The sequence below is a fragment of the Haemaphysalis longicornis genome, unplaced genomic scaffold, assembly GCF_048455015.1.
Source record: "Haemaphysalis longicornis isolate Haplotype H1 unplaced genomic scaffold, Haemaphysalis longicornis Haplotype H1 scaffold_4, whole genome shotgun sequence".
Lineage (NCBI taxonomy): Eukaryota > Metazoa > Arthropoda > Arachnida > Ixodida > Ixodidae > Haemaphysalis > Haemaphysalis longicornis.
In genome coordinates this window covers 11896155-11920306 of record NW_027526361.1, presented here as the reverse complement: position 1 = coordinate 11920306, position 24152 = coordinate 11896155, and the positions used below count along the sequence as shown (strand labels likewise).

Sequence of the window (24152 nt, the reverse complement as noted above, 5' to 3'; positions counted from 1 at the left end):
TGAGGGGTCGACAGTCTTCCAGGATATCGGCTTGACCACCTTGCTTGGGTATAAGCGTCAGCCGACCGTGATGCCACTCTTCAGGAATGGGCTCACCCTCCAGAATGTCGGTAAACAGCACCGCCAGCTGTTCTCGTGTCGCTGGCCCGAAGCACTTCAATAGTCGCGCTGGTAAGCCATCCGGTCCGGTGGCCGTACGAGAGCTGAGTCGAGCCAAGACACGGTCGACTGTTATGCTGGAGAACGCCCAGCGGAGTTGCGATGCTTCTAAATCAACCTCATGCGGGGTTAACAAGGGGCCGGTACCCATGACTACTTCATCTGCAGCTGGTGCGACATTGATGGAATCAGCATCTATGGAGCCGAACAAGCGAGTGAAGTGTTTATTCAGGTGCTCTTTGATATTGGGAACTTGTTGTCCCGTCACGGCATCCCTGAGTTGCTGCGGGGGCTCGTCTTTTCGGTCTAAGTTCTTAACATAGTGCCAGAACTTTTGGGACGTAGCCTTTCCCTCTTCCCGCATAGAGTGCAGCAAGCTCAGGTTATGCTCGGCAAGCTTAGACTGCACTAATGCTTGCACCCTGCGTTTGAGCGTCAGGTAGTGTTGCCAAGTCGTTATTGACGCCTCGGCGTCGCCTGCTTTGACTGCACTACGGTGGTCACGGTTTGCAGCGCGACGCGCTTACCACGCGGTTTCCACCTCGCAGTCCCACCAACGATTCAGCTTTAGTTGGTTGGATCCGCGTGCTCTGCTCATGTGCCGCTGCATAATGGAGCGGAGGACTGCCACAAAGTCATGATACGTAGCTGCCTCGCTTCTTCGGTGGCTGGTCTCAAACTCTGCGGCGACTGTCTCCATGGCCCGGTCTGGCAGGTACGTACCCGCGGTGGCACGTGGAAAGTAGTCACACCTCTTCTGGCCACCATGCGCGAAGTGAAGCAACAGGCGGTTGTGATCGCTCCCCAGGCTGTGCACGCCAGGCTCATCAATACAGAACATTTGGAGAAGGCCAGTGAGACGGGGAGATACCAACGCATAATCAATTGTTGTAGCACTGCCACGCGCACACTAGGTGATTTTTGTACGAACCTAGCGCCATCTAGTGGTTCGCTAGAACACTCCTAAATTATATTGAGAAGTTTTTGATGGGTAGGGTAGGGGTAGAATCGCGGGTTTCGGAGCGAATGGCCTCGGAGCGAATGGCTTCAGGAAAATTGTTTTTATAGTATTCCAATTATCGTCGCACCACCCAGTATTTGTTGGAATGCTCCTACCTCGAATACCGCAAGTATGGTGAGGTCCTTCTAAACTAGTGATGGCAAGTTGAAGGCGCCTAGGTAAAATATTTGCAAAAATTTGATAATCTACATTGCGGAGAGATATTGGCCGATAGCCGACAACCGATTTCAGCTTTTGTTCATCTTGTGTTTTCGGAATTAAAACTGTGTGTCCTAAATAAAAGGTTGGCGGCAAAACGTCATGGCCGTATGCTGCTGTGAATATGTCTAACAGAACGGGAGCAAGGACAGCAGAGAACTTTTAATAAAACACTCCACTCAAACCATCTTGCCCAGGGGTCTTGTTAGTCTTAGGTCAGAGATGGCAGCCATAATTTCTTCAAGTGTAATAGGCCCAGAAACCAGAGCGCACTCATCGTCTGCCAGCTTATAGGCAGTAAATCAAGGAGGGAACTAAGTTCGGGGCCCTGAGCCAATGGACTTGACCCCGCTAATAGTGAGCTGTAATGGTCATGGAACGCACTAGCAATTTCAGCTGCTTTGGTGTACCTAATACCTTTATGTTGAATTTCAATTACTTCCTTTACGGGTGCTGACTCCCGCCCATTCCTAAGTGAACGGCGAGTGGGGTAGCTATCAAATAATTTTTTAGTTCTCGACCAAATTAGAGCCCCATGGTATTTTTCAGAAACGTATTGCTGAATGCTGCAGAAGTGGATTTCGTATTGGCTCATCTACACCATCCTCAACGTCATGTGCGGCTGGTTCGTGCACCTTGTGGGCCGCTACTTCGTCAAAATCTACCTCGCCAAGGTACCCTCCTCTCCCTCTTATCGGCCACACCTGGCCTTTGACCGCACTATATGTTGGAAGACGCCTTTTTAAGCGAAGTTTATTTGGCTAGGATCTGGGATTTTACACCGTCCGTGCGCGTGCAGCAAAAAGAAGCGGGAAAGTCAGCTTAGAAAGACCAAGCTTACGCCAAAGCAAACGCATATTACCGCTCGCGTCGGAGCTATCCGTCTATCTAAATGTATGACGTAGTGTGCAATGTGGTCTGCGCAAGATAAGGTGATCAAGCACGCGGCGTTGGAAAACGAAAGTTGGGTGGGGGTGCTATAAGAACGCAGTCATCTACAAAGCCGTACGTCGCTCAAAACATAATTTCTACCTCAAGCTTATAGGTCTCATCACTTGGAGTGCATTTGTAGTGGATTAGTTCCATTAATCTGCACAGTTTTTAATATCAGTAAAGTCAAAATAAGTCTGTGCGCGTCTTTATAGGGATGACCACCGTCAACAATAAAGAGTAATATAATTTCCTTGCTCTTTTTACCTTTATTATGTGTCATTTTATCCCTTCATCCCACTACAAACCCTTTTTAAAGTACGACATTCTTTCAGTGTACTCTTTGTATAATTATACGCTGTTGGTAATCTACAAACGATTTGTACAGTGTAATGAAAACGTCCTAACCTTGCTAGCTCAACTGCGACAAAACACCCATGTTCGAAAAACACGTCACATGGAAAGATCGATAGTGCCGACGCCACACGCTTACTATGTTAAACAATCGTTACGGTACACATTGCCTGTTCTGTTAAATAAGCTAGTTAAAGAAAACTTTGACCCCATATGTAATGCAAACCTTAACATCAGATGGTTTTGTGAGCACAAGGTGTGATTTTTTTGTGCTTTTTCTGTGTTTTTGTTGTTGTTGTTTTCTTTTAAGTTAAAGAACCTCACTTTCTGTGTTATTGCATGAAGTGGTAGTATGCAATATGTTTTTGAAATTGTGCGTGTAACCTAAGCTCTCTCCGCTAAGCGGTCAACGAAAAGGGGGTCGGGGCCCCGTCAAGCTGTTCAAACAGCTTTTTGTCTCGCCTCCTCCTGTAAAAAAAATGGATGGATGGATGGATGGATGGATGGATGGATGGATGGATGGATGGATGGATGGATGGATGGATGGATGGATGGATGGATGGATGGATGGGTGGGTGGATGGATGGATGGATGGATGGATGGGTGGGTGGGTGGATGGATGGATGGATGGATGGATGGATGGATGGATGGATGGATGGATGGATGGATGGATGGATGGATGGATGGATGGATGGATGGATGGATGGATGGATGGGACGGACGGACGGACGGACGGACGGACGGACGGACGGACGGACGGACGGACGGACGGACGGACGGACGGACGGACGGGCGGGCGGGCGGGCGGGCGGGCGGGCGGGCGGGCGGATGGATGGATGGATGGATGGATGGATGGATGGATGGATGGATGGATGGATGGATGGATGGAAAAAAGACATTTTCATGTCGTGTGCCAAAATGCTTCGCTGGTGATCCACTTTAGCAGGGCTGGAATGTCAGATTATTTTTTTTATTGGTCACAGGGAGCTCGTTGTTTGTCTATGCGTGGTTTTGGCGCAGCACGGATAAAATGTGTTGTTGGGCGAATTGGTTCATTAATTGTGTGAACAGGGTTCAACGCAGTAAAGACAAAGACGGTTAACAGAATGGACCGGCGCTCGTCCAGTCTTTTCACTGTCCTTGCCCTTACTGCACTGAACATTGTTCTCATAAATTGGTAACCTCCCTTGATAAATAGCGGGCTAAATGCCGGAAAATTGAGTCGTGAGACGCAAGCGAATTTTAAAAAAATTGAACAATTTTTAATGGTGTAAGCACCTTTAACTTTTTCGGGCTGCCAGTGTGTAACCACCTCCCCGCGTTAGGACTTCAATTAAATCTTCAAACCGAGGATGTTGGCGCGAGTGTAGGGGTGGTGGGTGGACTATGAGGAACGGGAAGGGCGAAGGAGAGGGTTAATGTATATTCTTCAGCTCACGAACCAAAATATGTCACAAGTCTGATTCTCTTTTTTAAATTAAGTACAGAGAACGTTAGGGTCCCAACTGGTCGTCGTAGCTCGTTCGCTCTCGCCATGTCTAGCCACCGCCGCAATCAGGCGAACTAGCGACATAATTTATTTATTTATTTATTTATCTAATACCCACAGCGCCAGGGGCATTACAGTGGGGGGGAAGAACACAACAAAATAACACAGGGTTGCAGTTCGCCGCACACCGGCCCTACAGTATTGCAAGCGCACAAAACATCTGTACAATGCAGATATACACCACAAATAAGCACCTATAAAATCGTTAGGTTTATACAACGCAAATAGAAAAACACTCAAAACAACCAAACGCGTTACACCAACTTCGAAAAGAACGAATCATTTGGTATAACCGATACAATGTCATATGGCAATTTGTTCCAGTCGCGAATAGTCTGGGGGAAAAAAGACGACCGAAACGATTGAGTTTTGCAAAAGTATTCCCTTACCTTAAATGGGTGATCGGTACGTTTTGATGTATAATGGGGAGGCAAGAGATAGTTTTCACGTACTATGCCTGTTTGACAATGATAAATTGCATGAAAAAGTTATAATCGAAATTTTTTGCGGCGGGTTTCCAACAAATCCCAGTTTAGCTGGTCTTTCGCTACGGTCGCACTAAATCCAACCCCCGATCTGCCGGAAACAAAGCGCGCAGCTATATTTTGTAACCTTTCCAGTTTCTGTTTATCGCGGACTGTCGGCGGATCCCATACTGTGCATGCATATTCCATGATGGACCTTACGTTTGCCTTGTAGAGCAGGTCTTTAGATTCTAAGGGGAAGTCTTTTGCATTCCTACGAAGGAAACCCAATGCCCTACCCGCCCGAGCTGCCACATAGTCAACCTGGCGCTGCCAGGTAAGGTTGCACGTAAAATAAACACCTAAGTATTTGTACTCCATTACTTGACATAACGGTTCGTTGTTCATAACATAAGAGATTTCATTTAGGCTTCTTTTCCTTGTAAACCTCATATGAACTGTTTTACGTAAATTCAAAGTCATGTTCCATTTTAAACACCATTGACTGATTTTGTCAAGATCACATTGAAGGGCATGTAAATCTTCATCTGCTTTGATTTCTCTGTACAGCACGCAGTCGTCTGCAAAAAGCCTTATTATAGAATTAATTTCGCAGGTCATATCATTTATGAAAATTAAGAATAAGAGCGGAGCCAAAACTGAACCCTGTGGCACGCCTGATGTAACGTCCGCCAAGTTTGACTGTACTCCATTTATTACGACAAATTGCCTTCTTGAGTCAAGATACGCTCTTACCCAGTTTACTACCTGCGGATTAATATTATATGTAGTCATTTTGTCAATAAGCAAACTATGGGACACAGTGTCGAAAGCTTTCTTAAAGTCCAAGAACACGCAGTCTACAGTTGATTTATTATCTAAAGCTTGAGCTATATCGTGAGCGAATTCGGTCAGTTGAGTTACACAGGAGAAACCTTTGCGGAAACCATGTTGTGCAGGGTTCAGCAGGGAGTTATCGTTTAGGTGCTGTACAATGTTTTTATATAAGATATGTTCAAGAATTTTAGAGGCAACGCACGTCAAAGATACCGGTCGATAATTCTCAACATTGTCTCTAGGACCCGATTTATGAAATGGGACTATACAGTTAAGCTTCCAGTCGTGTGGGATTGAGGACTCAGCTAGCGATTTTTCAAAGATAATTTTCAAGTATGGGGCAAGTGATCGCGCGCAAAGTTTCAGATAGCTATTGGATAAGCCATCAGAGCCACCCGATTTGGAAATATTTAATCCTTCTAATAATTTTTCAATACCACGCGTGCTGATCTCGATGTCACCCATTTCACTTAGACCACTATAAGGAATATGCCTATTTTTACCGCCGGTTGATAACGGGCTACTGAAAACAGAGCTGAAGTACTGATTAAGACACTGTGCCTTTCCTACATCGTCATGTACGGCAATACCATTTACAGATAAGGACGGAATAGACACAATGTCTTTCCCATTTCTTTTAACGTGTTTCCAAAAATCCTTTGGGTTTTGTATTAATCGCGATTGCATCGTCCTGAAAAAGTACTCTTTGGCAGAGCGAATGGCCACTTTGGCCTCCTGCGTTATTTTTGCCAATTTTATGCGATTTTCCTTTGTAGGTGCCCTTTTAAACGTACCATACATCTTTTGCCTTTTATTTGATAGGTTTCGTAATGTTTTTGAGAACCAAGGCTTGCTTCTATTTCGTCTCGGCGTTAGCACCCATGAGGGTACAAACTGCTGACGCAGTTCAAACAGTTTCTCCTTAAGCAATAGCCACATCTCATTTACTGTTTTACATTCTGCTTCGGTTTCAAATACTACGAAGTACGCATCTAGTGCTTCACTGATGGCGGCTAGATTCGCTTTTTCGTAATTGTAAATCTGTCTGCTAGCACCAGTTGTAGTTCTCACATATTGGATGCTCAATTCGCACAAAACAGCACTGTGATCGCTCAAACCCGGGATAACTAGAGTAGTCTCGACAAGCTCCGGTTGGTTAGTCAAGATGAGATCCAAAGTATGGCCTCCACGCGTGGGCGCAAGCACCATTTGACGAAAAGCGAAGATTTCTACTATATTTTTGATTTCCCTATTCAGACTACCGGTCGAACAACTGAGGTTAGCCCTGTCAAAGTGCGGCAAATTAAAGTCTCCGCCTATTATCGTAGTGTCCGTCATCGCAAGGTCGATCATGTTCGCAAGACGCGCCAACACTTGTACAGACGAGTCTGGAGGACGATAAAAACTGCATGCTGTTAGTACCTTTTGATTTACTAGTTTAATCTGGCACCAAACAGCCTCACAGTCGCCCACGTCAATATTAAGTCTCCAGGACGAAACGCTATTGTGTACTAAAATGAACACTCCTCCTCCATGGCTGTTTCTGTCTTTCCGATAGCATGTAAACCCGTCCGGAAATACTTCAGCATCCGTAATGCTATCATTTAACCACGACTCTGTTCCAAGAATAACAGTTGGTTTTACCATTTGCACAAACGCGTGGAAGTCTTCTACTTTATTTTTAATGCTCCTGCAATTGATAACCAGGAACGATAAATTAACGCGATTGGTTCCACACTGTCACTTTTGCTGTACGACTTGGTTCACATCCTCGTCGTACACATACTTCACGTCGTTAAGCCACAAAACGTCGCCTTTTAAAAAATATTTGTCGCCGTCCTTTTTCCGTGATTGTACAAATTCCCACAAAAATTTGTTTTTTCGTCTCACGCTTTCTGAGTAGTCTTCAGAGAGACTAATCTTCGTCCCCTTTAGGTTCTTTGCGTTTATTAAAACATGCTGCTTCTCTTTAAATTGTGCAAATTTCGCCATCAAGGGACGGTTCTTTCCATCTTGGAACTTTCCTAATCTGTAAGTTTGTTCAAGTATTACAGAATCGATGCCAAAATGGGACTTGCAGATATCAGAAACAAGTTTCTCAGACTCGACGCTTGACTCTTGAGCATGCGCATCGTTCACACCATAAAAGATCAGGTTGCAGCGTCCGCTTCTGTTTTCCAGCTCATCAACCGTTGCGCGCAGCGTCCGGAGCATGCGTGTTTGAGTTTCATTATCTTTTTTACACTCAGAAACGGCCTCCTTTACTTGCTCAAGACCTGCAATTTTTGATTCAAGCGACGAGATGCGATTACTAAAATCGGCAATGGCTTGTGTGTGCTGGTCCTGCGTTTGCTTTACGACAGCCAGCTTTTCCATCATCGCACTCTGTCCCTGCAAAAGCTGCTGAAACATTTCTTCTACTTCAGGGCCTGGGTTCAATTCTACATCTCCGGACAAGAGCAAGAGCATTAGATAAAATGAAATCCGGCGAAGGAGACGGAAACGGCAACGAACGCGTAACCAGTGCTCGGGCCTCGAATGCTTTTTCACAGAGTCAAACAGGGCTGGGGGTGGTACCGGCAAAACAAAGACAGAAAAGGTGCTAGGAGAGTCATAACCACCAACCTGCAAAAGCAGTAACAATGGCGTGAGCGACATTGCTTCCGCAACGCCGGTTCCACGCCCCGCTGAGGCACTGGCAGCGCTCGGATTTTGTAGCTCGATGACCCATCCGTAGGTTGCCCAAGGTTCGTAGTCGGTCACAGCACATACACCAAAGTCAGCAGGGTTGCACGTCGGCCAGCTGTCGTCGTTTCTTTCCCTTTGGGTGATAATCCGTCGACTGTTGAGGCATGCGCAGTCCGAGAGGAACGTCGCTGCCTTTTCTTCGTCGCAATGCTGCCGTGGTGCCGAAGTGCCGACGACCTGCAAAAGCAGTAACAATGGCGTGAGCGACATTGCTTCCGCAACGCCGGTTCCACGCCCCCATATAATGGAGCCAAACAGAGCCCCACGGTGTAACGGCGTAACACAGAAGCTTCGAAAAACAAGCAGTTTACATACTCATAGCCATTAAAAACTCCTAAACGGCTGGCACTTGTCATACATCTCCCCATTGTTTAGCGCAAAAGAAAAATGCAGGTACTTTTTAAGGCAAACTCTGCGTAATTAACCTGCACCCCCACGTTCATAGTTAGGAGAGCTCGTTGGGTTGGTTTTTACGACAGCAAGCGAAAAAAAGTGGCCGCGGAAGACACGCGTTCAAAACTGCGCAATAAGGCTCCGGCACGTGGAAGATGAAAGTAAGCACAAAAAAATCCCCCCACCTCCCCGAAGGGGATCGTGCGGAAATGCGAATGCATTGGGTGCACCGAATTCTTCTTTGCGGTATCGTTGTCGCGAGGGATTCGACTTCACCGACTTCCATCGCTATCAAGGCGCCAGTCGGCAAGCAGTCACGGAGAGAGGCGCGCGCTCCCTGCATTTATATGCGCAGCGAGCGGAGAGGGGTACGCGGAGAGGAGAGAAAGACCCGCGCCGGCCCGCACGCGAGCTCTCTCTCCGCCCCGAGCTCCGCGATGCGAGCGCCCTCACACGCCGAGCGCGCTCCTCCTCTCCCCTTGCCCTCCGCTACTCCGCACCTGCTCCGGTTGCTAGGCGCGCGCCACAGCTGTTGCTAGGCGCACGCCGCTCAACGACGCAAGACAACCCGCGGCTAAGAAATGCATTCGCATTTTAAAAAAAATTACGCCCACCTCCCCTCGCAGGAACCCTGTGTAGATGCGACGCATCGTGGGTTTCCCACGGCGTTTCCGTTGGGTTGATTCTCCCATCGCGTTAAACGTGCCATGAACGCGTACGATGCATTTCCGTCTACTACGGGGTTCCCGCATCCCGTGCACGTCGCTTTGCAGCCTCATCGTCGGTGGTGCTAGCAGTTCTGTTATTGGGCTGGCCGGTGCTTGTTGCGGTTGCGCCGACCATCGCGATAGCAGGCTTGTTAGTCTCCATTCAAAGCAGCGTTGGACATCGGAGCACCGGTGCTGGAACGACGGAGCGGAGCGGCGCAGGTACCGCGTTGTATACCGCCGCATAACGGTGAGGGGAATGAGAGAGAGCAGCGCATGTCCATGCGTTAACCGAGCGCTAGCGCGCGCCGACGCACAGCTGGCATTGCGAGCAGCGAGCGCTAACCCGCAGATAACGCTGCGGTGAGAGCGGTGGAGAGCGCATGCGCAGCCGGCGCGGACAACGACGACGCCGGATGGATGGAGGGATGCATGCATGAATGGACAAGGAGGGTGAATGAGATGCGTCGCATCTAAAAGAACAGAACTCCAGCTCGTGCTGTTCCAGGCAGAGTGCATGCTAGCACTTCGAAGGAGGAAAATTTGTATTGTGTTGGACAAACCTCTGTCCAGTTCATCGGCAGAGGAGTGAGACAAGGTGGGGAAGAGCGTGAACGGTGGTAGCAGTGAGCGGATAACGGCGCCACATCCTCTCTGGAGAATCCCAGCTCTGCACTCACGACAGCTTTCACGTTGCGTGGCACTGCTTTAATTTTTATACTTCACCGCAGTATTACGGTGCGCGCCTTGAGGCACTCTTTAGGGAGGCTTAAAATAGAACAAGCTTGTGTTTCGTGTTCATTATCGGTTTAAATGAGCGTGGAGTAGTAGTAGTACAAATTTTATTGAACCAGGAGACCGCAGGTCTAGACAGGGGAAAGGAAAGGGGAGAGGTTAGTAAAGGCACTGGGGCACTAGTACAGTTCTTGGATTTCACTGCGTAACTCCTTGTTCATGCTTATGAGGGCTCACCTTTCAGCTTCACTCATGAAATGAGTTCATAACAGCTGGTGGCCTAGGCAAAATAGTCATCGTGAGAAGGACCGGTGAGGTCTCCGCTCAGACAACTCGCGCCAGACCGCTCTTTAGAGAATAAAGTGCTATTTGGTGGATTAATCCTGTGTCACGTTGTTTCGGATCAGTGTGCAGTTGTGGTGCCGTGAATGTTCGGTGTTTGTCAAAAGTAGAACATGACCGCACGAGATGAGTCAGGTTTGCTCGGGACAGTACGGATACCTTGGGGGCAGATCTGGAGTGTACCGTTTACGATGCATTTCAGGCGTGTAGGCTGCGTCAGGGAGAAATTTGTTGACAAAGATTTCACTGGAGCGTGGTAGCGCTGGTAAAGCGCTCAAATATCCTGCTGGAGTGCTGGTTTTCAGCCGGTGCCTTCGGTCCTTCTTATACCGGTGAAGTCGCATCGCCGGTGGGGACGTAGGCGAGCATGTCGGCTCTTCGTCAGGCACCAGTGGAGGTTGTAAATGTGCACTCTCCTGTGCGACCTCCTGGGCCACCTGGTTGCCCGAGGAAGAGGGTTCATGGCCCGGTACCCAGTCAATGCGGACTTGTGCTTTGTTCCGTTGCAAGATTTGCGCTTGGTATAATATCTGATTTACAAGGGGATTTGTGGTCTTGTAGGACCTTATTGTTTCCAATGCTTCGTACGAGTCTGTGAGGGTACGAATAAATAGCGGCAGAGGATAATCAGCATCATACGCAAGGAATGTCATGGCATGGTTGATGGCATGCAGTTCTGATTCAAGGCTCGTGGCATGGTTGTTGGAATGGTGTGATACCCCGACAGGGCAGGAAGCTCCGGGAATGTCCAGGCCAGTCCGATGGCATTTAAGCTTACGCTGGCGTCTGTGTAGATGTCACCTTCGTTTTCGAGTCTTGTCGTCTGAAGGTGTCGGATGCGTTGTTGGCGGAGTGCGGGATTATTGCGCCCAATCGGCTTGCTGTGCGTAGTGGATATACACGATTTCTGGTCTACTCCATGCATCAAGCGGGGTTGGGAAAGTGCAGGGTGTTGGTGGGCTGCGCACGTCCCATGCTCTGAGGGGATGTTATCGGTGTGTTAAAGTACGTTTGAATTCAGCCTGCGCCGTGCCTTTGTTGATGATGTCCTCAATGGCAGGAAGGGGAGCTGCTTGTTCGACTTTCTGGTTAGGTGTGTGCTTAGGCAAACAAGTGTTTGTTCGAAGGGTTGCCCTGTCCAACACATGGAGGGCTCTTGTGTAGCTTTTGTTGAGTTCATAGGCGAGAGCGCCGTACGTGAGAGTGCTCACAGTGACAGCTCTGGCCATAGTCAGGGTGGCCTTTTTGTTGCTCCTCCGTATTCGCTCGAAAGTTTGCGGATGGTGTGGAGCAGACTCTTCCACTTTTGCTTCAGCCTCTGGAGCCATATTCCAGCACTGTTCATTGTTCCGATTGGTAAACCGAGGAGGATAATGGGTTCTGTTGCAGCTTGTATTTTATGATTTGCTATAACTTGTATGTCGTCGGATTGAGCGGGCTGTTTGCAGCCGTATACCACGAAGAGCTGGGTCTTTTCAGGAGCGAGCTGGAGTCCCAGGCGACAAGAGTCAACTCGAGGCTATGTGCCGCGGCTTGCAGTTCTACTGTTTGGCTCTCAAGAGAGTCGAAGTCGGCTGCTTAAGACCAAACTGTGACATCAGCAAAAATGGTAAAGCCGGCACCCGTGTCGTCCTCAAACTGTCGTGCCATCCTAAAGCATGGCTAGATTAAATAGAACCGGTTCAAAAATCGAACCTTGAGGGACTCTGCGATCTGCGTAATAGGTAGTGGGTTCGCAGAGAGAATGCGAGTCATGGAGTCTTATAGGTCGGCCTTGTAAAGAAGGCTCGTATCCACTTTTAAGCTCTTGCACTCGGATACGCCTTTGCAAGTTACTCCAAAATTACTCTTTGGCTGACGTTGTCAAGCGCCTTGCGTAATTCAACGGCCATGACAATGTATGGGTTTTCTCTTGCGTGGTAGGATCGGTTCATGACTGTGCACAGCTAGCAGACAGAGGCGGTCACGTGTGCTCACGTTGGGACGAAAGCCTGTTTGGGAGGGGTGGAAGTGTGGTTGCACCTACTCCAAATAGTGCATGAGGCGATTGTTGATTAGCCTCTCCATAATTTGCATATAGCCAGAGTTCATGAAATGGGGCGTAGGTTGTTCAGGTTCCCCCGAGTTACAGTTGGCTTGTTCGGTTAAGGTATACGGAATATCAAGGTCAGCTTGAGATGGTCACGGATGAATCCTTGTTCCAAGAGGTATTTGATTAGGGCGAGCAGGTGCAAGAAAGCTTTAGATAGCAGATTTTTAAGGTGTTCCCACGTTACGCCATCATGGCCGGGTGCGGAATTCGGGCACCCTTACCTAATGGCTGTGCATGGTGAAAGTTGGGTCAAGGAAGGAAGAAAGACTTTGTTGAATGCCTGAAACAGACACAGTGTGTGCACTGCGCCCGGTCGTAGCCACTCGTCGATCCCGACGTCACCCCTACTCGGAAGGGGAAGTTGGGTCAAGATTCGGGTCTGGTTAAAAAATTTGGATGTCAGGCAGAGGTGCAAGGTTCATGTGGAGGCGTGTGGAAAAAATGGTGGTTATGAGGCGCCGTTCCACTTCCCTGGGATCTTCAGTTAGGGCAAGTGTAGAAAATAGGGGGTTAGTTTTTTTTTGCCTTTTGGGTGAGGCTCCGTCATGCCTCTCTCATGACTGAGATTAGCTGGAGTTGTCCAATTGGTTTGAGTTAACTGCTTTTGGTAATCCGTAATTAGGCGATATTGCCTTCGGATTTTCTGCAGGTTTTTGTGCCACTTACCATTGGTCCTGTAAGCATGAGTGAGCTTGTGAACTCGCTTCCAGAGGTGTTCCATGTGGTTGTCAAAATGGGTAATTTCTGCAGCGCAATCGATTTCTTCTTGTGCATGTGTTGATGAAGAGAGAATCCGAGAACACACGTCCTTGAGCGAAGCCGGCGGAGATGAGCCAAGAATTCTTTCTCGGAAAATATTCCAATCTAGCCTTTTCACTGTTTTCTGCTGACGAAGTTTCTTGCCACGTAGGTGAGTTAGATTTGGTAGGTGATCGTTCCATGCATGTCGTGGAGTAAGGCATCCATTTTCTGGTGAATCCTTGTGCAGCGTGAAGGCCGATACGTGTGGGGATGTTCACATCGTTGATAAGCAGCAAATTGGGTGCGTCGGCGGCGTCCTCAAGCGCTTTTCCTCGCGGATGAGTTTTAGAATATCCCCACGTGGTGCTTTGCGCATTGGAGTCCCCACCTAGTAATATCGGAGTAGCAGGAAATTGGGAAGTCAAGGTGGAAATGCAAGTGAAGTTGTATTGTTTTTCCGATAGCGTGACTCGCTTGTAAGAGGCCGTCTCCACAATAATTGCTTTGCCGCTGAGAAGGTGAGTGGGCACTGCAACGACTTCGTGGGAGTTCTAGTAGAGTTCTGCGAAACATATCTGCTGGCTGCTCAAAAAAGAGTGCACTAACACGGCCGCATAGCCAGGCACCGTAGCAGTTGTTATGGGGCCGCGGCGAGTGTAGTGCGGTATGGAGGGGGTTACACATGTGATATATTCTGAAACCTGAGTTGTGAAGCGGGCTTTTTGCAGATGAATGTACAGTGGCTGTATTTGTAAATTTTCTATTTAAGAATAGTGTGTTGTTGTGAAAAACTTCGGCAGACCCACTGCAGTGCTGTTGGTGATGTGCCTATGGCGGCGGATTGGAAGTTCGTGAGGTTACTTTTCGCGGTGGTTCCTCGGAATCGTCAAACGAGGGCAGCTTCTTTATGACGCACTGAATAAGGGACCGTATTTGGGAGGGTTGGTGGTCCAAGTATTAATTATCTTTTTTGCGGTCCGCTTGACGTGCTTGACGTTCGTGGTGAAGTCTGTGAAGACTGTTCGAAGAGCTAACTGGAAGGGAGATTCAGTGGTCGGTTGGTAGGTAGGTGTACGTTTTCTGGTTTTGCTACCGCTAGGTCGTGGCTAGGAAGTCGGGAGACGCTTTGAATTAGACTGGGCTGGTGTCTTGTTGTTCATAAGACGCTTGAGTTCCTGATTTTAGGAGCGCAGTTGCTGATTTTCAATGCGCAGCTGTTGGATATCTGCACGCATTGCATTCAACTGATTTATTATGGAGACTTAGGGCTACTGTTATTGGGGGTCAGGGATGGGTCAGTTGAGCTAAGTGAATTAGATCCGTGTTCCCTAGTGCGATTTGCCCACGTGACACCGCGGGTGGCGTCCTTTTGTGGATTGTTGGCCGGTATCAAGTATTCTGCTGGGGCATGGGGGGTTTAATGCTATGTGCCCGAGTTCTTTACAGGCGACGCAGTAGATCTGGGGCGCACAGCCTTCATCCTCCGGGTGGTGTTGCACACCGCCTGTGCAGTTCAAGAGAGGGCCATGTGCCCAAAGGTGTAACACACGAGCCTTTTGGGTTGGTAGGGGGACACATTCACAATGTAATATTGGCCATGTAATATTTGACCACCCTTGGTAATGTCGGCGATTCAAATGTCATCACATCCCGGTTAGTGCGACCGAGTCGAGTGAAGGCTAGTATTTGGCCCGTTCGCATCGCAGCCATTGGATTGATTGGTTGTGGGGTTTAACGCACCGACGTAACGAAGGAGATGAGGCGCGCCGTAGTGGAGGGCTCCGGCTTAATTTCGTCCACCTGGTCATATTTAACGCGCGCCGAAATGGCGTACACACGGGCGTTTTTGCTTTTCGCCTCTACTATAGAAAAGCGGCCTCCGCGGCCTGGAATTGAACCCGCGATCTCGTGCACAGCAGCGCAACACCTTGGCCACTGAGCCACCGATCGTATCCCTTGGAGAGTTTCTTCGTTGGTCTCATCTGGCTCAATCGTGATGACACCTCTGGTGGTGTTTGGTTTGAAGGGGGAGAGCTTCACCTCAACAGGGACACACTGGCGCATTCCTCGGTGGTGGATGTAACAGTAAGAAGGCGAGACACGTGGGTATCATCGTAGGCGGTTATGCAGATTCTGTTCCCTGCTGTGTTAGATCTGTGTGAGGCCAGTTCCGCTAGATACGATCGCGGAGCGGTTGTTCCAGTTATGTGACCAAATGTATGTTAGAGGATATCGTTAATGCTGCATTTAGCGGGCGGTCTTGGCACAAGTTGGAAGCGGGGCCTACTTACCTGGTTCGTTCGAGTCCCTTGGTTTTGATTGTGAATCTGTTGGCGGTTCCATCATCTGTCAGGTGGCATGACTTGCTGCTATGGGATTAAAGGGGTCTGTTGAGGGTCCGTATGGGTTTGATTCCGTTGTGATGAGGTCACCGGCACTACCTCGGTGTCTTCATCCATCGGAGATGCAGTACCTGGGCGAAGGTTAGGTGGAGTTTGCGGCGTAGTGGCTCTGCCAGATGGAGCGGCGGTGCCGGGCACGCTAGGCATTGCCAGCGGCGCCGGTTCAGCACGAGGCGATGACGTAGAGGAGCATTCCTGCAGCGGCATGAGCGGCTGCTTTGTCTGCGGAGGCGACCGTAGCTGCGGCGGCCGAAGCAGCGGTGCACGAGCCGGTACCGTCGACGTTGAGGCGGTGTAAGGCTTAGCGTCTTGAAGATCTCCACCTGCTCCTCGTGGCACTATTGTTGCGGTTCCGCGGGCGTCTGATGGTCAGATGGAAGCACAGAACTTCACGAGCTCGTTGATACCTATGTTATAGGATTCCGCGCAATTAAACTGCTTGTTCATTCAAGAAACACGGGGCCGATGTGGAGCCACCTGGTCTGGCTGGAAGGGCACGTCAGCGTGAAAGGGATTAAAAGACGAAACGGAGAACACGTGACAACACGACATGCATTGGCTGTGTATATGGCAGGGAAGGTTATGTTCCCGCTTAATTTTTCTCTTGTTTCACGTTTTATTTATTTTACCTAGGTTAGTTCGAGTCGTTAGTTTGAGTGTAAAGTGCACGATCGCGGAAGGCAACTTCACCGTGGTATTAATGTGAACCCTCGGAAAGGAACGAAGTCTCGTCTATCCACCATGATGAATCTATTATTCATAAAACTGCCCTTAACGACGTGCATTTCTCGTTTCTCAAATTGTTATGAAAAGAAAGATGCATTGCTGTTCTAATACGCCTTATTCAAAACAAGTTAGGTCGCAGTATGGCCGTGTAAAATAATGTTAATGTAGGGGAGATTTGGTAAACTTTAAAGGGGCACTGACACAAAAATTTAGCATCTTGTTTTTTTCGTTGCGATAAGTAGCTAGTGACCTACTTATAACCTGTAGAAACCTCATTTGCTTCAGCGTGCGACGGTTGTTTAATTAGAGGGATTTTAAATGCGGCCAGTCGCAGTTTCGGTTTCAGCGAGTGCCGCGAAACGATGGATTTTGTGGATTTTGTGTGAACAAAGCTGACCACGTGACCGTCGGAGGGATATCACAGAGCAGAGCCGCCGTAGCACTGTCGAGTCCGCATCGACGGCAGTTTCTGCGAATGCCCCCACGTACTGTTCTCGTGAGGCGCTTAATTAAAAAGCGACCGTGGATGTGACGCAGGCGCTGCGAGTGCAAATGCTACCGCGGCTAAAGACGACGCGCGACGCTCGAGACGGTGGGTGGCACGCTGGGAGCAGCCGGCCGGTCTGCCTACAGGTCCGCCTACAGATGTGTTCGGCTCAGCACTGCGGCAGATATTCGAGTGCCGCTCTCGTAAGCGGTGCAGATGACAATTTTTAATGCAACCCGCCATCGCATCATTAACTCCTTTCTCATGTAAGCCACTATGGTCGGGACTTGGGGACAATTTCGTGCAGCGGTAACAAGCTATCACTCGAGCTACCTGCGCCGGCCTGGGCCACTTCGCGGCCGTGGCCGCCGCCTGCACAGCGACCGTGCGGCTAGCTCAGTGAGCTTTTCGTGCCTCCGGCGCGTTTTCGCATCCAATGGTAATAAACAGTAATAGAAACAGTGCCTGGAATCGCTGTAGAACTTTGGTCGCGGCCAGCTGCCCGATGAGCTTACGAAATCACGGCGCCTCCGCCGCCAACGATCGGGTCGTTCGTTCTCGAGAGCAGAAGCTCCGCCCTCCGGCCCTCCGATTGGAGCGGCGAGCCGGGCGAGCCCGCGTAAAACGCCGGTAGTGCGGAAGCGGCAAACACAAACTCGTGACGTGTTTGGATGTTGTTTATTTACAATTGCGCGTGGTCCTCTGCTGGCTGCTCGGTTGCGTTTCGCACTCTTCAAAATTGATTTTAAATATGTTCTAGGCTGTATTCGCCGCTGATATTTTGCAGATGATGTATATGTGTTCCCACCAATCTATCTCCGACGTTATCTCGCCTTCAAAATTTTGTGTCAGTGCCCCTTTAAGTGAAAAATTCGGTTTAAAAAAAAACATTCGCTGCGCGCTGAGAAATTGTGTTGTAGTGGAGGCCACTATTCACCTCTGGGCGGGCTCATCTTTGGAATATAGAGATAGTCGTGTTATACAGACTTCTCTTATTTGAAAGGAGCCCAATAAACGACCACTCATGGTGAGTGCTCTTTACGGGATTGAGCTAATCCTTGGATCATATCCTGCAATTCTCATCAGCAGGTATAGTCTTTGTCGACGTAGGATAGGTAATTCAACTAAATTATTATCGTCGTGTGACCAACAGTGGTTAAAACTCCATATTTAGGGAAAGCAAGGGAAGGGTAGAGGCGAAGCGCGCCCCATCTATGCTAATATCCCATCAATTCCCGAGTAAGCGCCTAGGAAATTCCAATGCTCATGCTGCGGTAATTCACGTGGGGCCCCTTCACTCCTGCCTGTATGCTGTCATCACTAGCTCACGAAAAGAATCAGCACCGGTGCTGGTGCGGTGGCTGATTGCGTGCGAGAGAATTTAAGGTGACACAAGGAACCTGGCGGAGCCACAAATGTTGTCTGAGATACGAAACTGCGGGTGGAGAACACTAGCATGAAACATTAGAGCGCTAAAAGTGATCAATTTGAGATTTCTTGTCCAAATTACGCAAATCCACTTTTTGTCGCTTCCAAGACACTCATTTGGCTCCAGGGAGCGAGAAAAGAAATAGGAGTCACTGCAACTGCGAAGGAATCGTTTATTCTCATTTAGGGAGGCAGCATCGTCAAGAAATTGCACTTGGTTTGTTAAAAGCACGGTTCTATTAAAACACTACATGACACTAAAGCAAAAAAATCGCTTCATATGTCACTTTTTACGCACCCGCGGACGAATTAGAAAGAGCGTTTTCTCATGTTCTGATACTTTTGTTATGAAGGCAAAAATGTGATTGGTACGACTTTCTGGCGTCAAAAATGTTGGCAGTGTCTAATTCCGGCTAACCTGTATAAAGGTTGTCTCAATTATATGCCAGGTCTTTGTTTCGCTGGAAAATTGCACTTTACATCCACTAGCCTCAACGCTCAGATAATCTTGAAGAAGATATCGAAGCACAAACTAAGCACTTCTCTGAGAACAGCCTCTATATTTGCACATTTTAACCGGTGTACTCGTGCAGAGACCACAGTGTTCAAGCACTTTCACAGGGACGAGCTGGAAGTAACAATTAATTGGGCCAATTAAAATTTTCAGTGTGTAATATATTCTGTTTCCGCTTTGTGGGCACGCATTAATTTATGAAATTTTCAACTCTGTGCGTGTTCAAAGACATATTATTCTTGTAGCGGCACTAAGCCACCGCACGTGTACGCCTAACCCCGTGGACGGCAGTACCCATGGCTTGTCAATTTAAGTAATACGTGTTGAATTTCATACGAGTAAAGCCATTATATAAAAGGATGTATTGACAGTCAGTCGGAGCAACTTACTGGGACGCTGTGCATGAAAGTAGGTTTATTACATGCGAGTACTTCCTTCATTGTTCTGTTTCCTAGTGCGATTTTGAGTCTATGTGCATAATATTGTCAGCTTCAGCTACGGTGCGCCGCTTTACGGCAAAGAAACAAGCAAGATAAAATACAAGAAAACCCACGTTCGGGTGAGTGCTTCACATGCACGACACTCAATTAATAAACGGTCCCACGAATTTAACTACAAAACCGCGCAGATCAAACGTGTTGTGTGATGCCGACACTTGGATGGCAAGCATTCGGGCAGAAATGACGCTATGTACAGATGAACTTTCGACGACTCCGCCGATAAGCAGAAGCACACGGAGCGGCTCAAATGTCTTCCTCCACCCAAGCCACAATCTTGCCGTCCCAGCCTGGCACAGGGTCGTCGTCATGAAGAACCTGTCGAGAGAGAAGAAACGGCACCATTTTGAGGTTCTGTGTCGCAACTAGAATAGAGTGGGTGGCCTAACTTAGATTTCCTTCATGTTGTACGCGAGGCAGGTATTGGCGAACGCCCCCCCTCCCCGCCCCCCCGCCCCGCTGGCTTTCTTGAGGCGGGTTTCGTCCCGCCACTTTCATACACCTATTTTGGTCAAGACACCTACAACTTGCATTGAGATGTATGATTCTTAAAACAAATTAAACAGTGTCTTAGCGCTGTGTCAACTTCATAACCGTGCGAAGTAACAGTGCGCGAATATTCAAAACTTTTGAATATCGAACCTCATAACGCGATATTTCATTGGGCTTTGAATAGAACGGCGCTATTCGAAAATTCTAAATATTTTCCAAGTACTCCGAAGTTTAAAACGCCAGTAGGCAGCGCTTTTTTTCCAATAAATACGGACGCATAAAATTATGCAGCATTAAAAATAAACAAACGGCCCATAAAACACATGTAAAATATATTCTTTGCAACGAGCTCGACACCGCATGTATCGAACTCCGAGCGCTTACGTCCGACCGCCGCATACATGCCCTGACTTACAGCTCCAACGGCGATGGGCTTTTCCGCAATGCACTAGTGACATGAGGCTAAACGGCAAGAGGAAGGGGCCTTTGGGGAGCAAGATTGTCTCCGGGCGTCGGGCGAACTCAGCGCTCGTGCTTCTCTCTCTCTCTTTTTTTTTTTTTTTAAGTGAATAGCACTTTAGGGGATCGCCTCTTTGTCGTAGCTCGCCCCACGGCATACCGTCGTCACGGCGTCCCACCCGTCGTCACGGCGTCCCACACAAGCTTCGAAAAACAAGCGGTTTATATAGTCATAACCGCTCGAAACTCGTGAACCGCTGGCGCTTGTTGTCATACATCTCCCCGTTGTTTAGCGCAAAGAAAACTGTAGGTACAATTGAGGCAAAATACATCTAATTAACCGGCAGCCCCCCCCCCCGTTTATAAATTTAATAAATTGCGCGTTGCAAACAGCGCAGTAAGGCGCCGGCACGTGCGGAATAAAAAGCAGGCACAGACAAAAGAAAAAAACTCTCGCTCGCGCTGTTTCTGGCAGGGGGCGCGCAAGCACTACGAAGGCGGAAATTTGAAACGTGTTGGACAAACTTCCGTTTATTTCATCAGGAGAGGAGTGAGACAGGGCGGCGAAGAGCGTAATGGGTGCTAGCAGTGAACGGATAACGGCGCTACAGCCCATTATGGCGAATCACTGCTCGTCACTTCCGAGAGCTTTCGCGTTGAGTGGTAAGGCTTTTTTTCTATCGTCATAACGAGATCTTGCTCAAACATCCACAGTCAAATGGCCACTCTCAAATTGCTCCTCTCGATAAAAAAAGCCCAGCTACGTGCTGATGACAATCCTGCTGCGGAGTTAGCACTTCGATTCACATGGTGTCGATGTGTACAGACTTGTAAAGAGTATTCTATAGAAGGTGGCGGCACTTCGCATTGTTATAGTCTTACAACACAAAACAATTACCCCACGTATGATCCCCGTATTTCTTCGATTTCTGATTTCTGATCCATCTTTGGTTGACAGAAGATTTATAAACATTTCAGCATTTTAATATGATCCGCCTTTTCAAACACAAAAGCTTTTATTGGGAGGAAGACCGAAAGGTGGGATAAATGGGCTTAATTGGTCTTTCTAACCGATTCCGTTTAAAACAAATTCATATTGCTCAGTAAATTGATTATAGACAATATCAGCCTACACAATATTCGCATTTTTACGGGGTTTAACGCGACTTTTCTGGAACAAATTACTCCATAATGGTCTGAAATCATAAACGCACAATCTTATAAATTTTAAATGCTACTAAACACTCAGGTATGCTAGGTTTCATTGAAAACAACAGCAGTTTCATATCAACATACTTTGTCACTGAACTTTAGCACAGCAATCATATTGGCAGCGCCGTAAGGCTGTTTACAGCGGCCGAAGCCGTTGGTGCTATAAAAGTCGTGTTTGCGGCTCCGGTATATGCTGTCATCGCCGAACTCGTTCTTTTTCCCGTTGCGAAGCGCTATAGGAAAGCCTGAGGCGATCCCTGTGCCATAGCTGCCCGTATGTGCTTCACTTCCCTTGACTGCCCCATGCAGGGATTTCTCATCTTTTATCAGCCGTATGACAATGAACACTTGAGGCGTACTTTTTCAAAATGAGCCAGATCCAGAAACCGAAACTGAGTCGAATAAAGCTGTAGTGACAAGAAAAACTCTGCAACTTTCCCCTAAAAAAGGGGGTGGCTAGAAAGTAGTTCAGAAAACGCCCTGAAAACGCGTACGCATATCGTAGTTCGTATCGAAAAAGAGCCGCATTCTGCTATTTCATGGATCAATGAGCCAAATGAATCAATGAGCCAAATGCATTTGCCCAATGGGAGTTTGCTTTTGGCTTGAGTGTTCAGTTTGTTTTATGGGCGTTTGCGGAAGTTTTTTGCGTTTCGGAGCTGGCTTATTATGAATTCAGATGGCAATTCGGAGATCGGCGAAAAATCTGTCTCCCCATGTCAACGACGAATTGAACGGAAGAAGTGAACGAAATAAAACAGATGTCAATCAATGATGTCATTTCGTCTCACCCGTTCCAATAAAACAACTATGGTTACATTTATTTGTGTTTTACTGCCATATTTACCATTTCAGTACTTAACTAAACAGCGGCCGCTTCCAAGCCCTGGAAAATCCTCCTCCCCCCCCGCTTTGAGAGTACGAACCATACGGATCACTTCATCAAGGTGAATAATAAGATATGAGCAGCGTTCTTGTGAAGCGTTCTGCAAATTCATGGCAAAGCAATGGAGAGCTTGCTTGCATGCATTGAGGCGTGCCCGATCTAATTATCTTAGGGAATAACTCGAAAAGAGCAGCTAATGGTGCCAAGAGAACTCACGTGCTCTCCATGTAAAGTTCTACTGTTCTTGACACCCTGTTTCAAATTTTAATGCCTTTTCAACCAAAAATCAAGCGCACAATGCTTGAAAGTCAATTTAAATAAAGTTTTATAAGAATGCCGCATCAGCTTGAGCGTTTCAATTCAATATGAGCCAAATTAAAGCTTATCACCCCACTATTGCCCCGCTAGCATTCACGGCATAAATTTTAATTACTTGTGGCCATAAACCTCCCCTAGCTGGCATGTAAAATATATCATATAATAGCTTTGACGACGCTGCATCTAGGTCCGGTAACAAACTTCCACCTGTTTCTCAAATTCGTGTTAGGTGGATCTGGCTCATTCCGAAAAAAACGCCTCACCTCTTCGTCGCAAGAACATACATGCTGCTAAGCTGAACTGACGAACGCACACAGCGGTAATGGCGTGCCGGTGGGTGTTAGAGCGTCGCGCAAGTGTACGGCCACCCCGTGCTACGGTGACCCACCTCCTCCTTGACCATTCCAAACTCGGGATCGAGAGTCTTGAAGTGGAACCTGTACTGGCCGGGACGGTCAAACGCTACTTTGAAGTCTCGAAGTCGGATGTCGCTGAGCCTGCAGGCGACAGGGAAAGGAAACACACGGGGACATCACAAGGAAGGCGAACAGAAAATGAAAGCAGAACATTTCCGGTATCTCGGTACTGCAATTTAACTTAACAAACTCAGTCCGGCCGCTCGTAGAAACCAATGCATATCGTAGTTTTAAAGTTTCTCAATTACTTTGACGGGGTAAAGTCTAGAGCCTGTAACTTGCGGTTTTCTTTTTTTGTTTGCCAAACTTACACGGCCTTTTTTTTTCCCCCACTAGGAACGCATGTTCGAAAGTGCCCTGTGGAATGCACCATCCTCGTCCCAGAGCTGGTAACGGACTCACAAGCGCACAGGGCAGCATTTAGGAGATTTAGAGCGCAACTATACTACATAATTGTGTCTGAATAAAACAAAGCCGATGAAACCACGAAATAGGTTTGCATCAAGATTGAACGCGCTGAGACGACATCAGTTCAAACCAGCGTGCCGCCACCTCGATGGTCTATTATGCAACCGCAAAACATGACTGGTTTTTGACCCTTTGAACTTTACCAGAAGACTAACGCTAACTAAGCAAAATCATACGTGAGCCGAGGTGGAAACCCGAGAGGTAAAAAGAGTGCGTCAAATTTACTTCCTTCGTTCATTGTGTGCCGCTCGAAGAGCAGTTTTATTTCTCTTTGTCCCGTTTTTCACCGAGACTTGCTTGAGCTAATATTATTGTTGCAGCTATAGCTAAAACAATGAAACTTTCCAAAATATACCTTATGTAGTACTGAACACACATCCACTCTAAAACAGCCACCTCTGCAACCACAGCAAGCACTGCAACCACCGCGACAATGCTGTACATAATATACTCCTGTATAGTCAACTACGCCAGTACACGCCTGTGAGTATGCTTCACACTGACGCACCCAAATGACTGTTCACTGCTAAAAAGGTTAAAATTCAGCGATTCCAGAATATGACACACAATCAGACTC

At 47.8% G+C, this 24152-nt stretch overlaps 1 protein-coding gene and 1 long non-coding RNA gene across 4 annotated transcripts in view; one reads left to right on the top strand and one right to left on the bottom strand.

The window, feature by feature from the left end:
• The window catches only part of LOC144178254 (uncharacterized), a 50525-nt gene extending 26609 nt beyond the window's left edge, over positions 1–23916 (top strand). Inside the window, exons 2-3 of the long non-coding RNA XR_013323978.1 lie at positions 1928–2052; positions 23444–23916. This is a non-coding gene — a long non-coding RNA (uncharacterized LOC144178254). The remainder of the gene's footprint in view (positions 1–1927; positions 2053–23443) is intronic.
• LOC144178253 (dixin-A-like) overlaps positions 18473–24152 on the bottom strand; it is a 61075-nt gene continuing 55395 nt past the window's right edge. For all 3 annotated transcript variants that reach the window (XR_013323977.1, XM_077705965.1, XM_077705966.1), the window contains exons 10-11: positions 23080–23188; positions 18473–19642 (exon numbers count right to left, since the gene is read on the bottom strand). Coding sequence is in view for 2 of the 3 variants with exons in the window: in XM_077705965.1 (XP_077562091.1) it covers positions 19571–19642; positions 23080–23188 (181 nt within the window). In the remaining variant the exon portion in view is untranslated. The remainder of the gene's footprint in view (positions 19643–23079; positions 23189–24152) is intronic.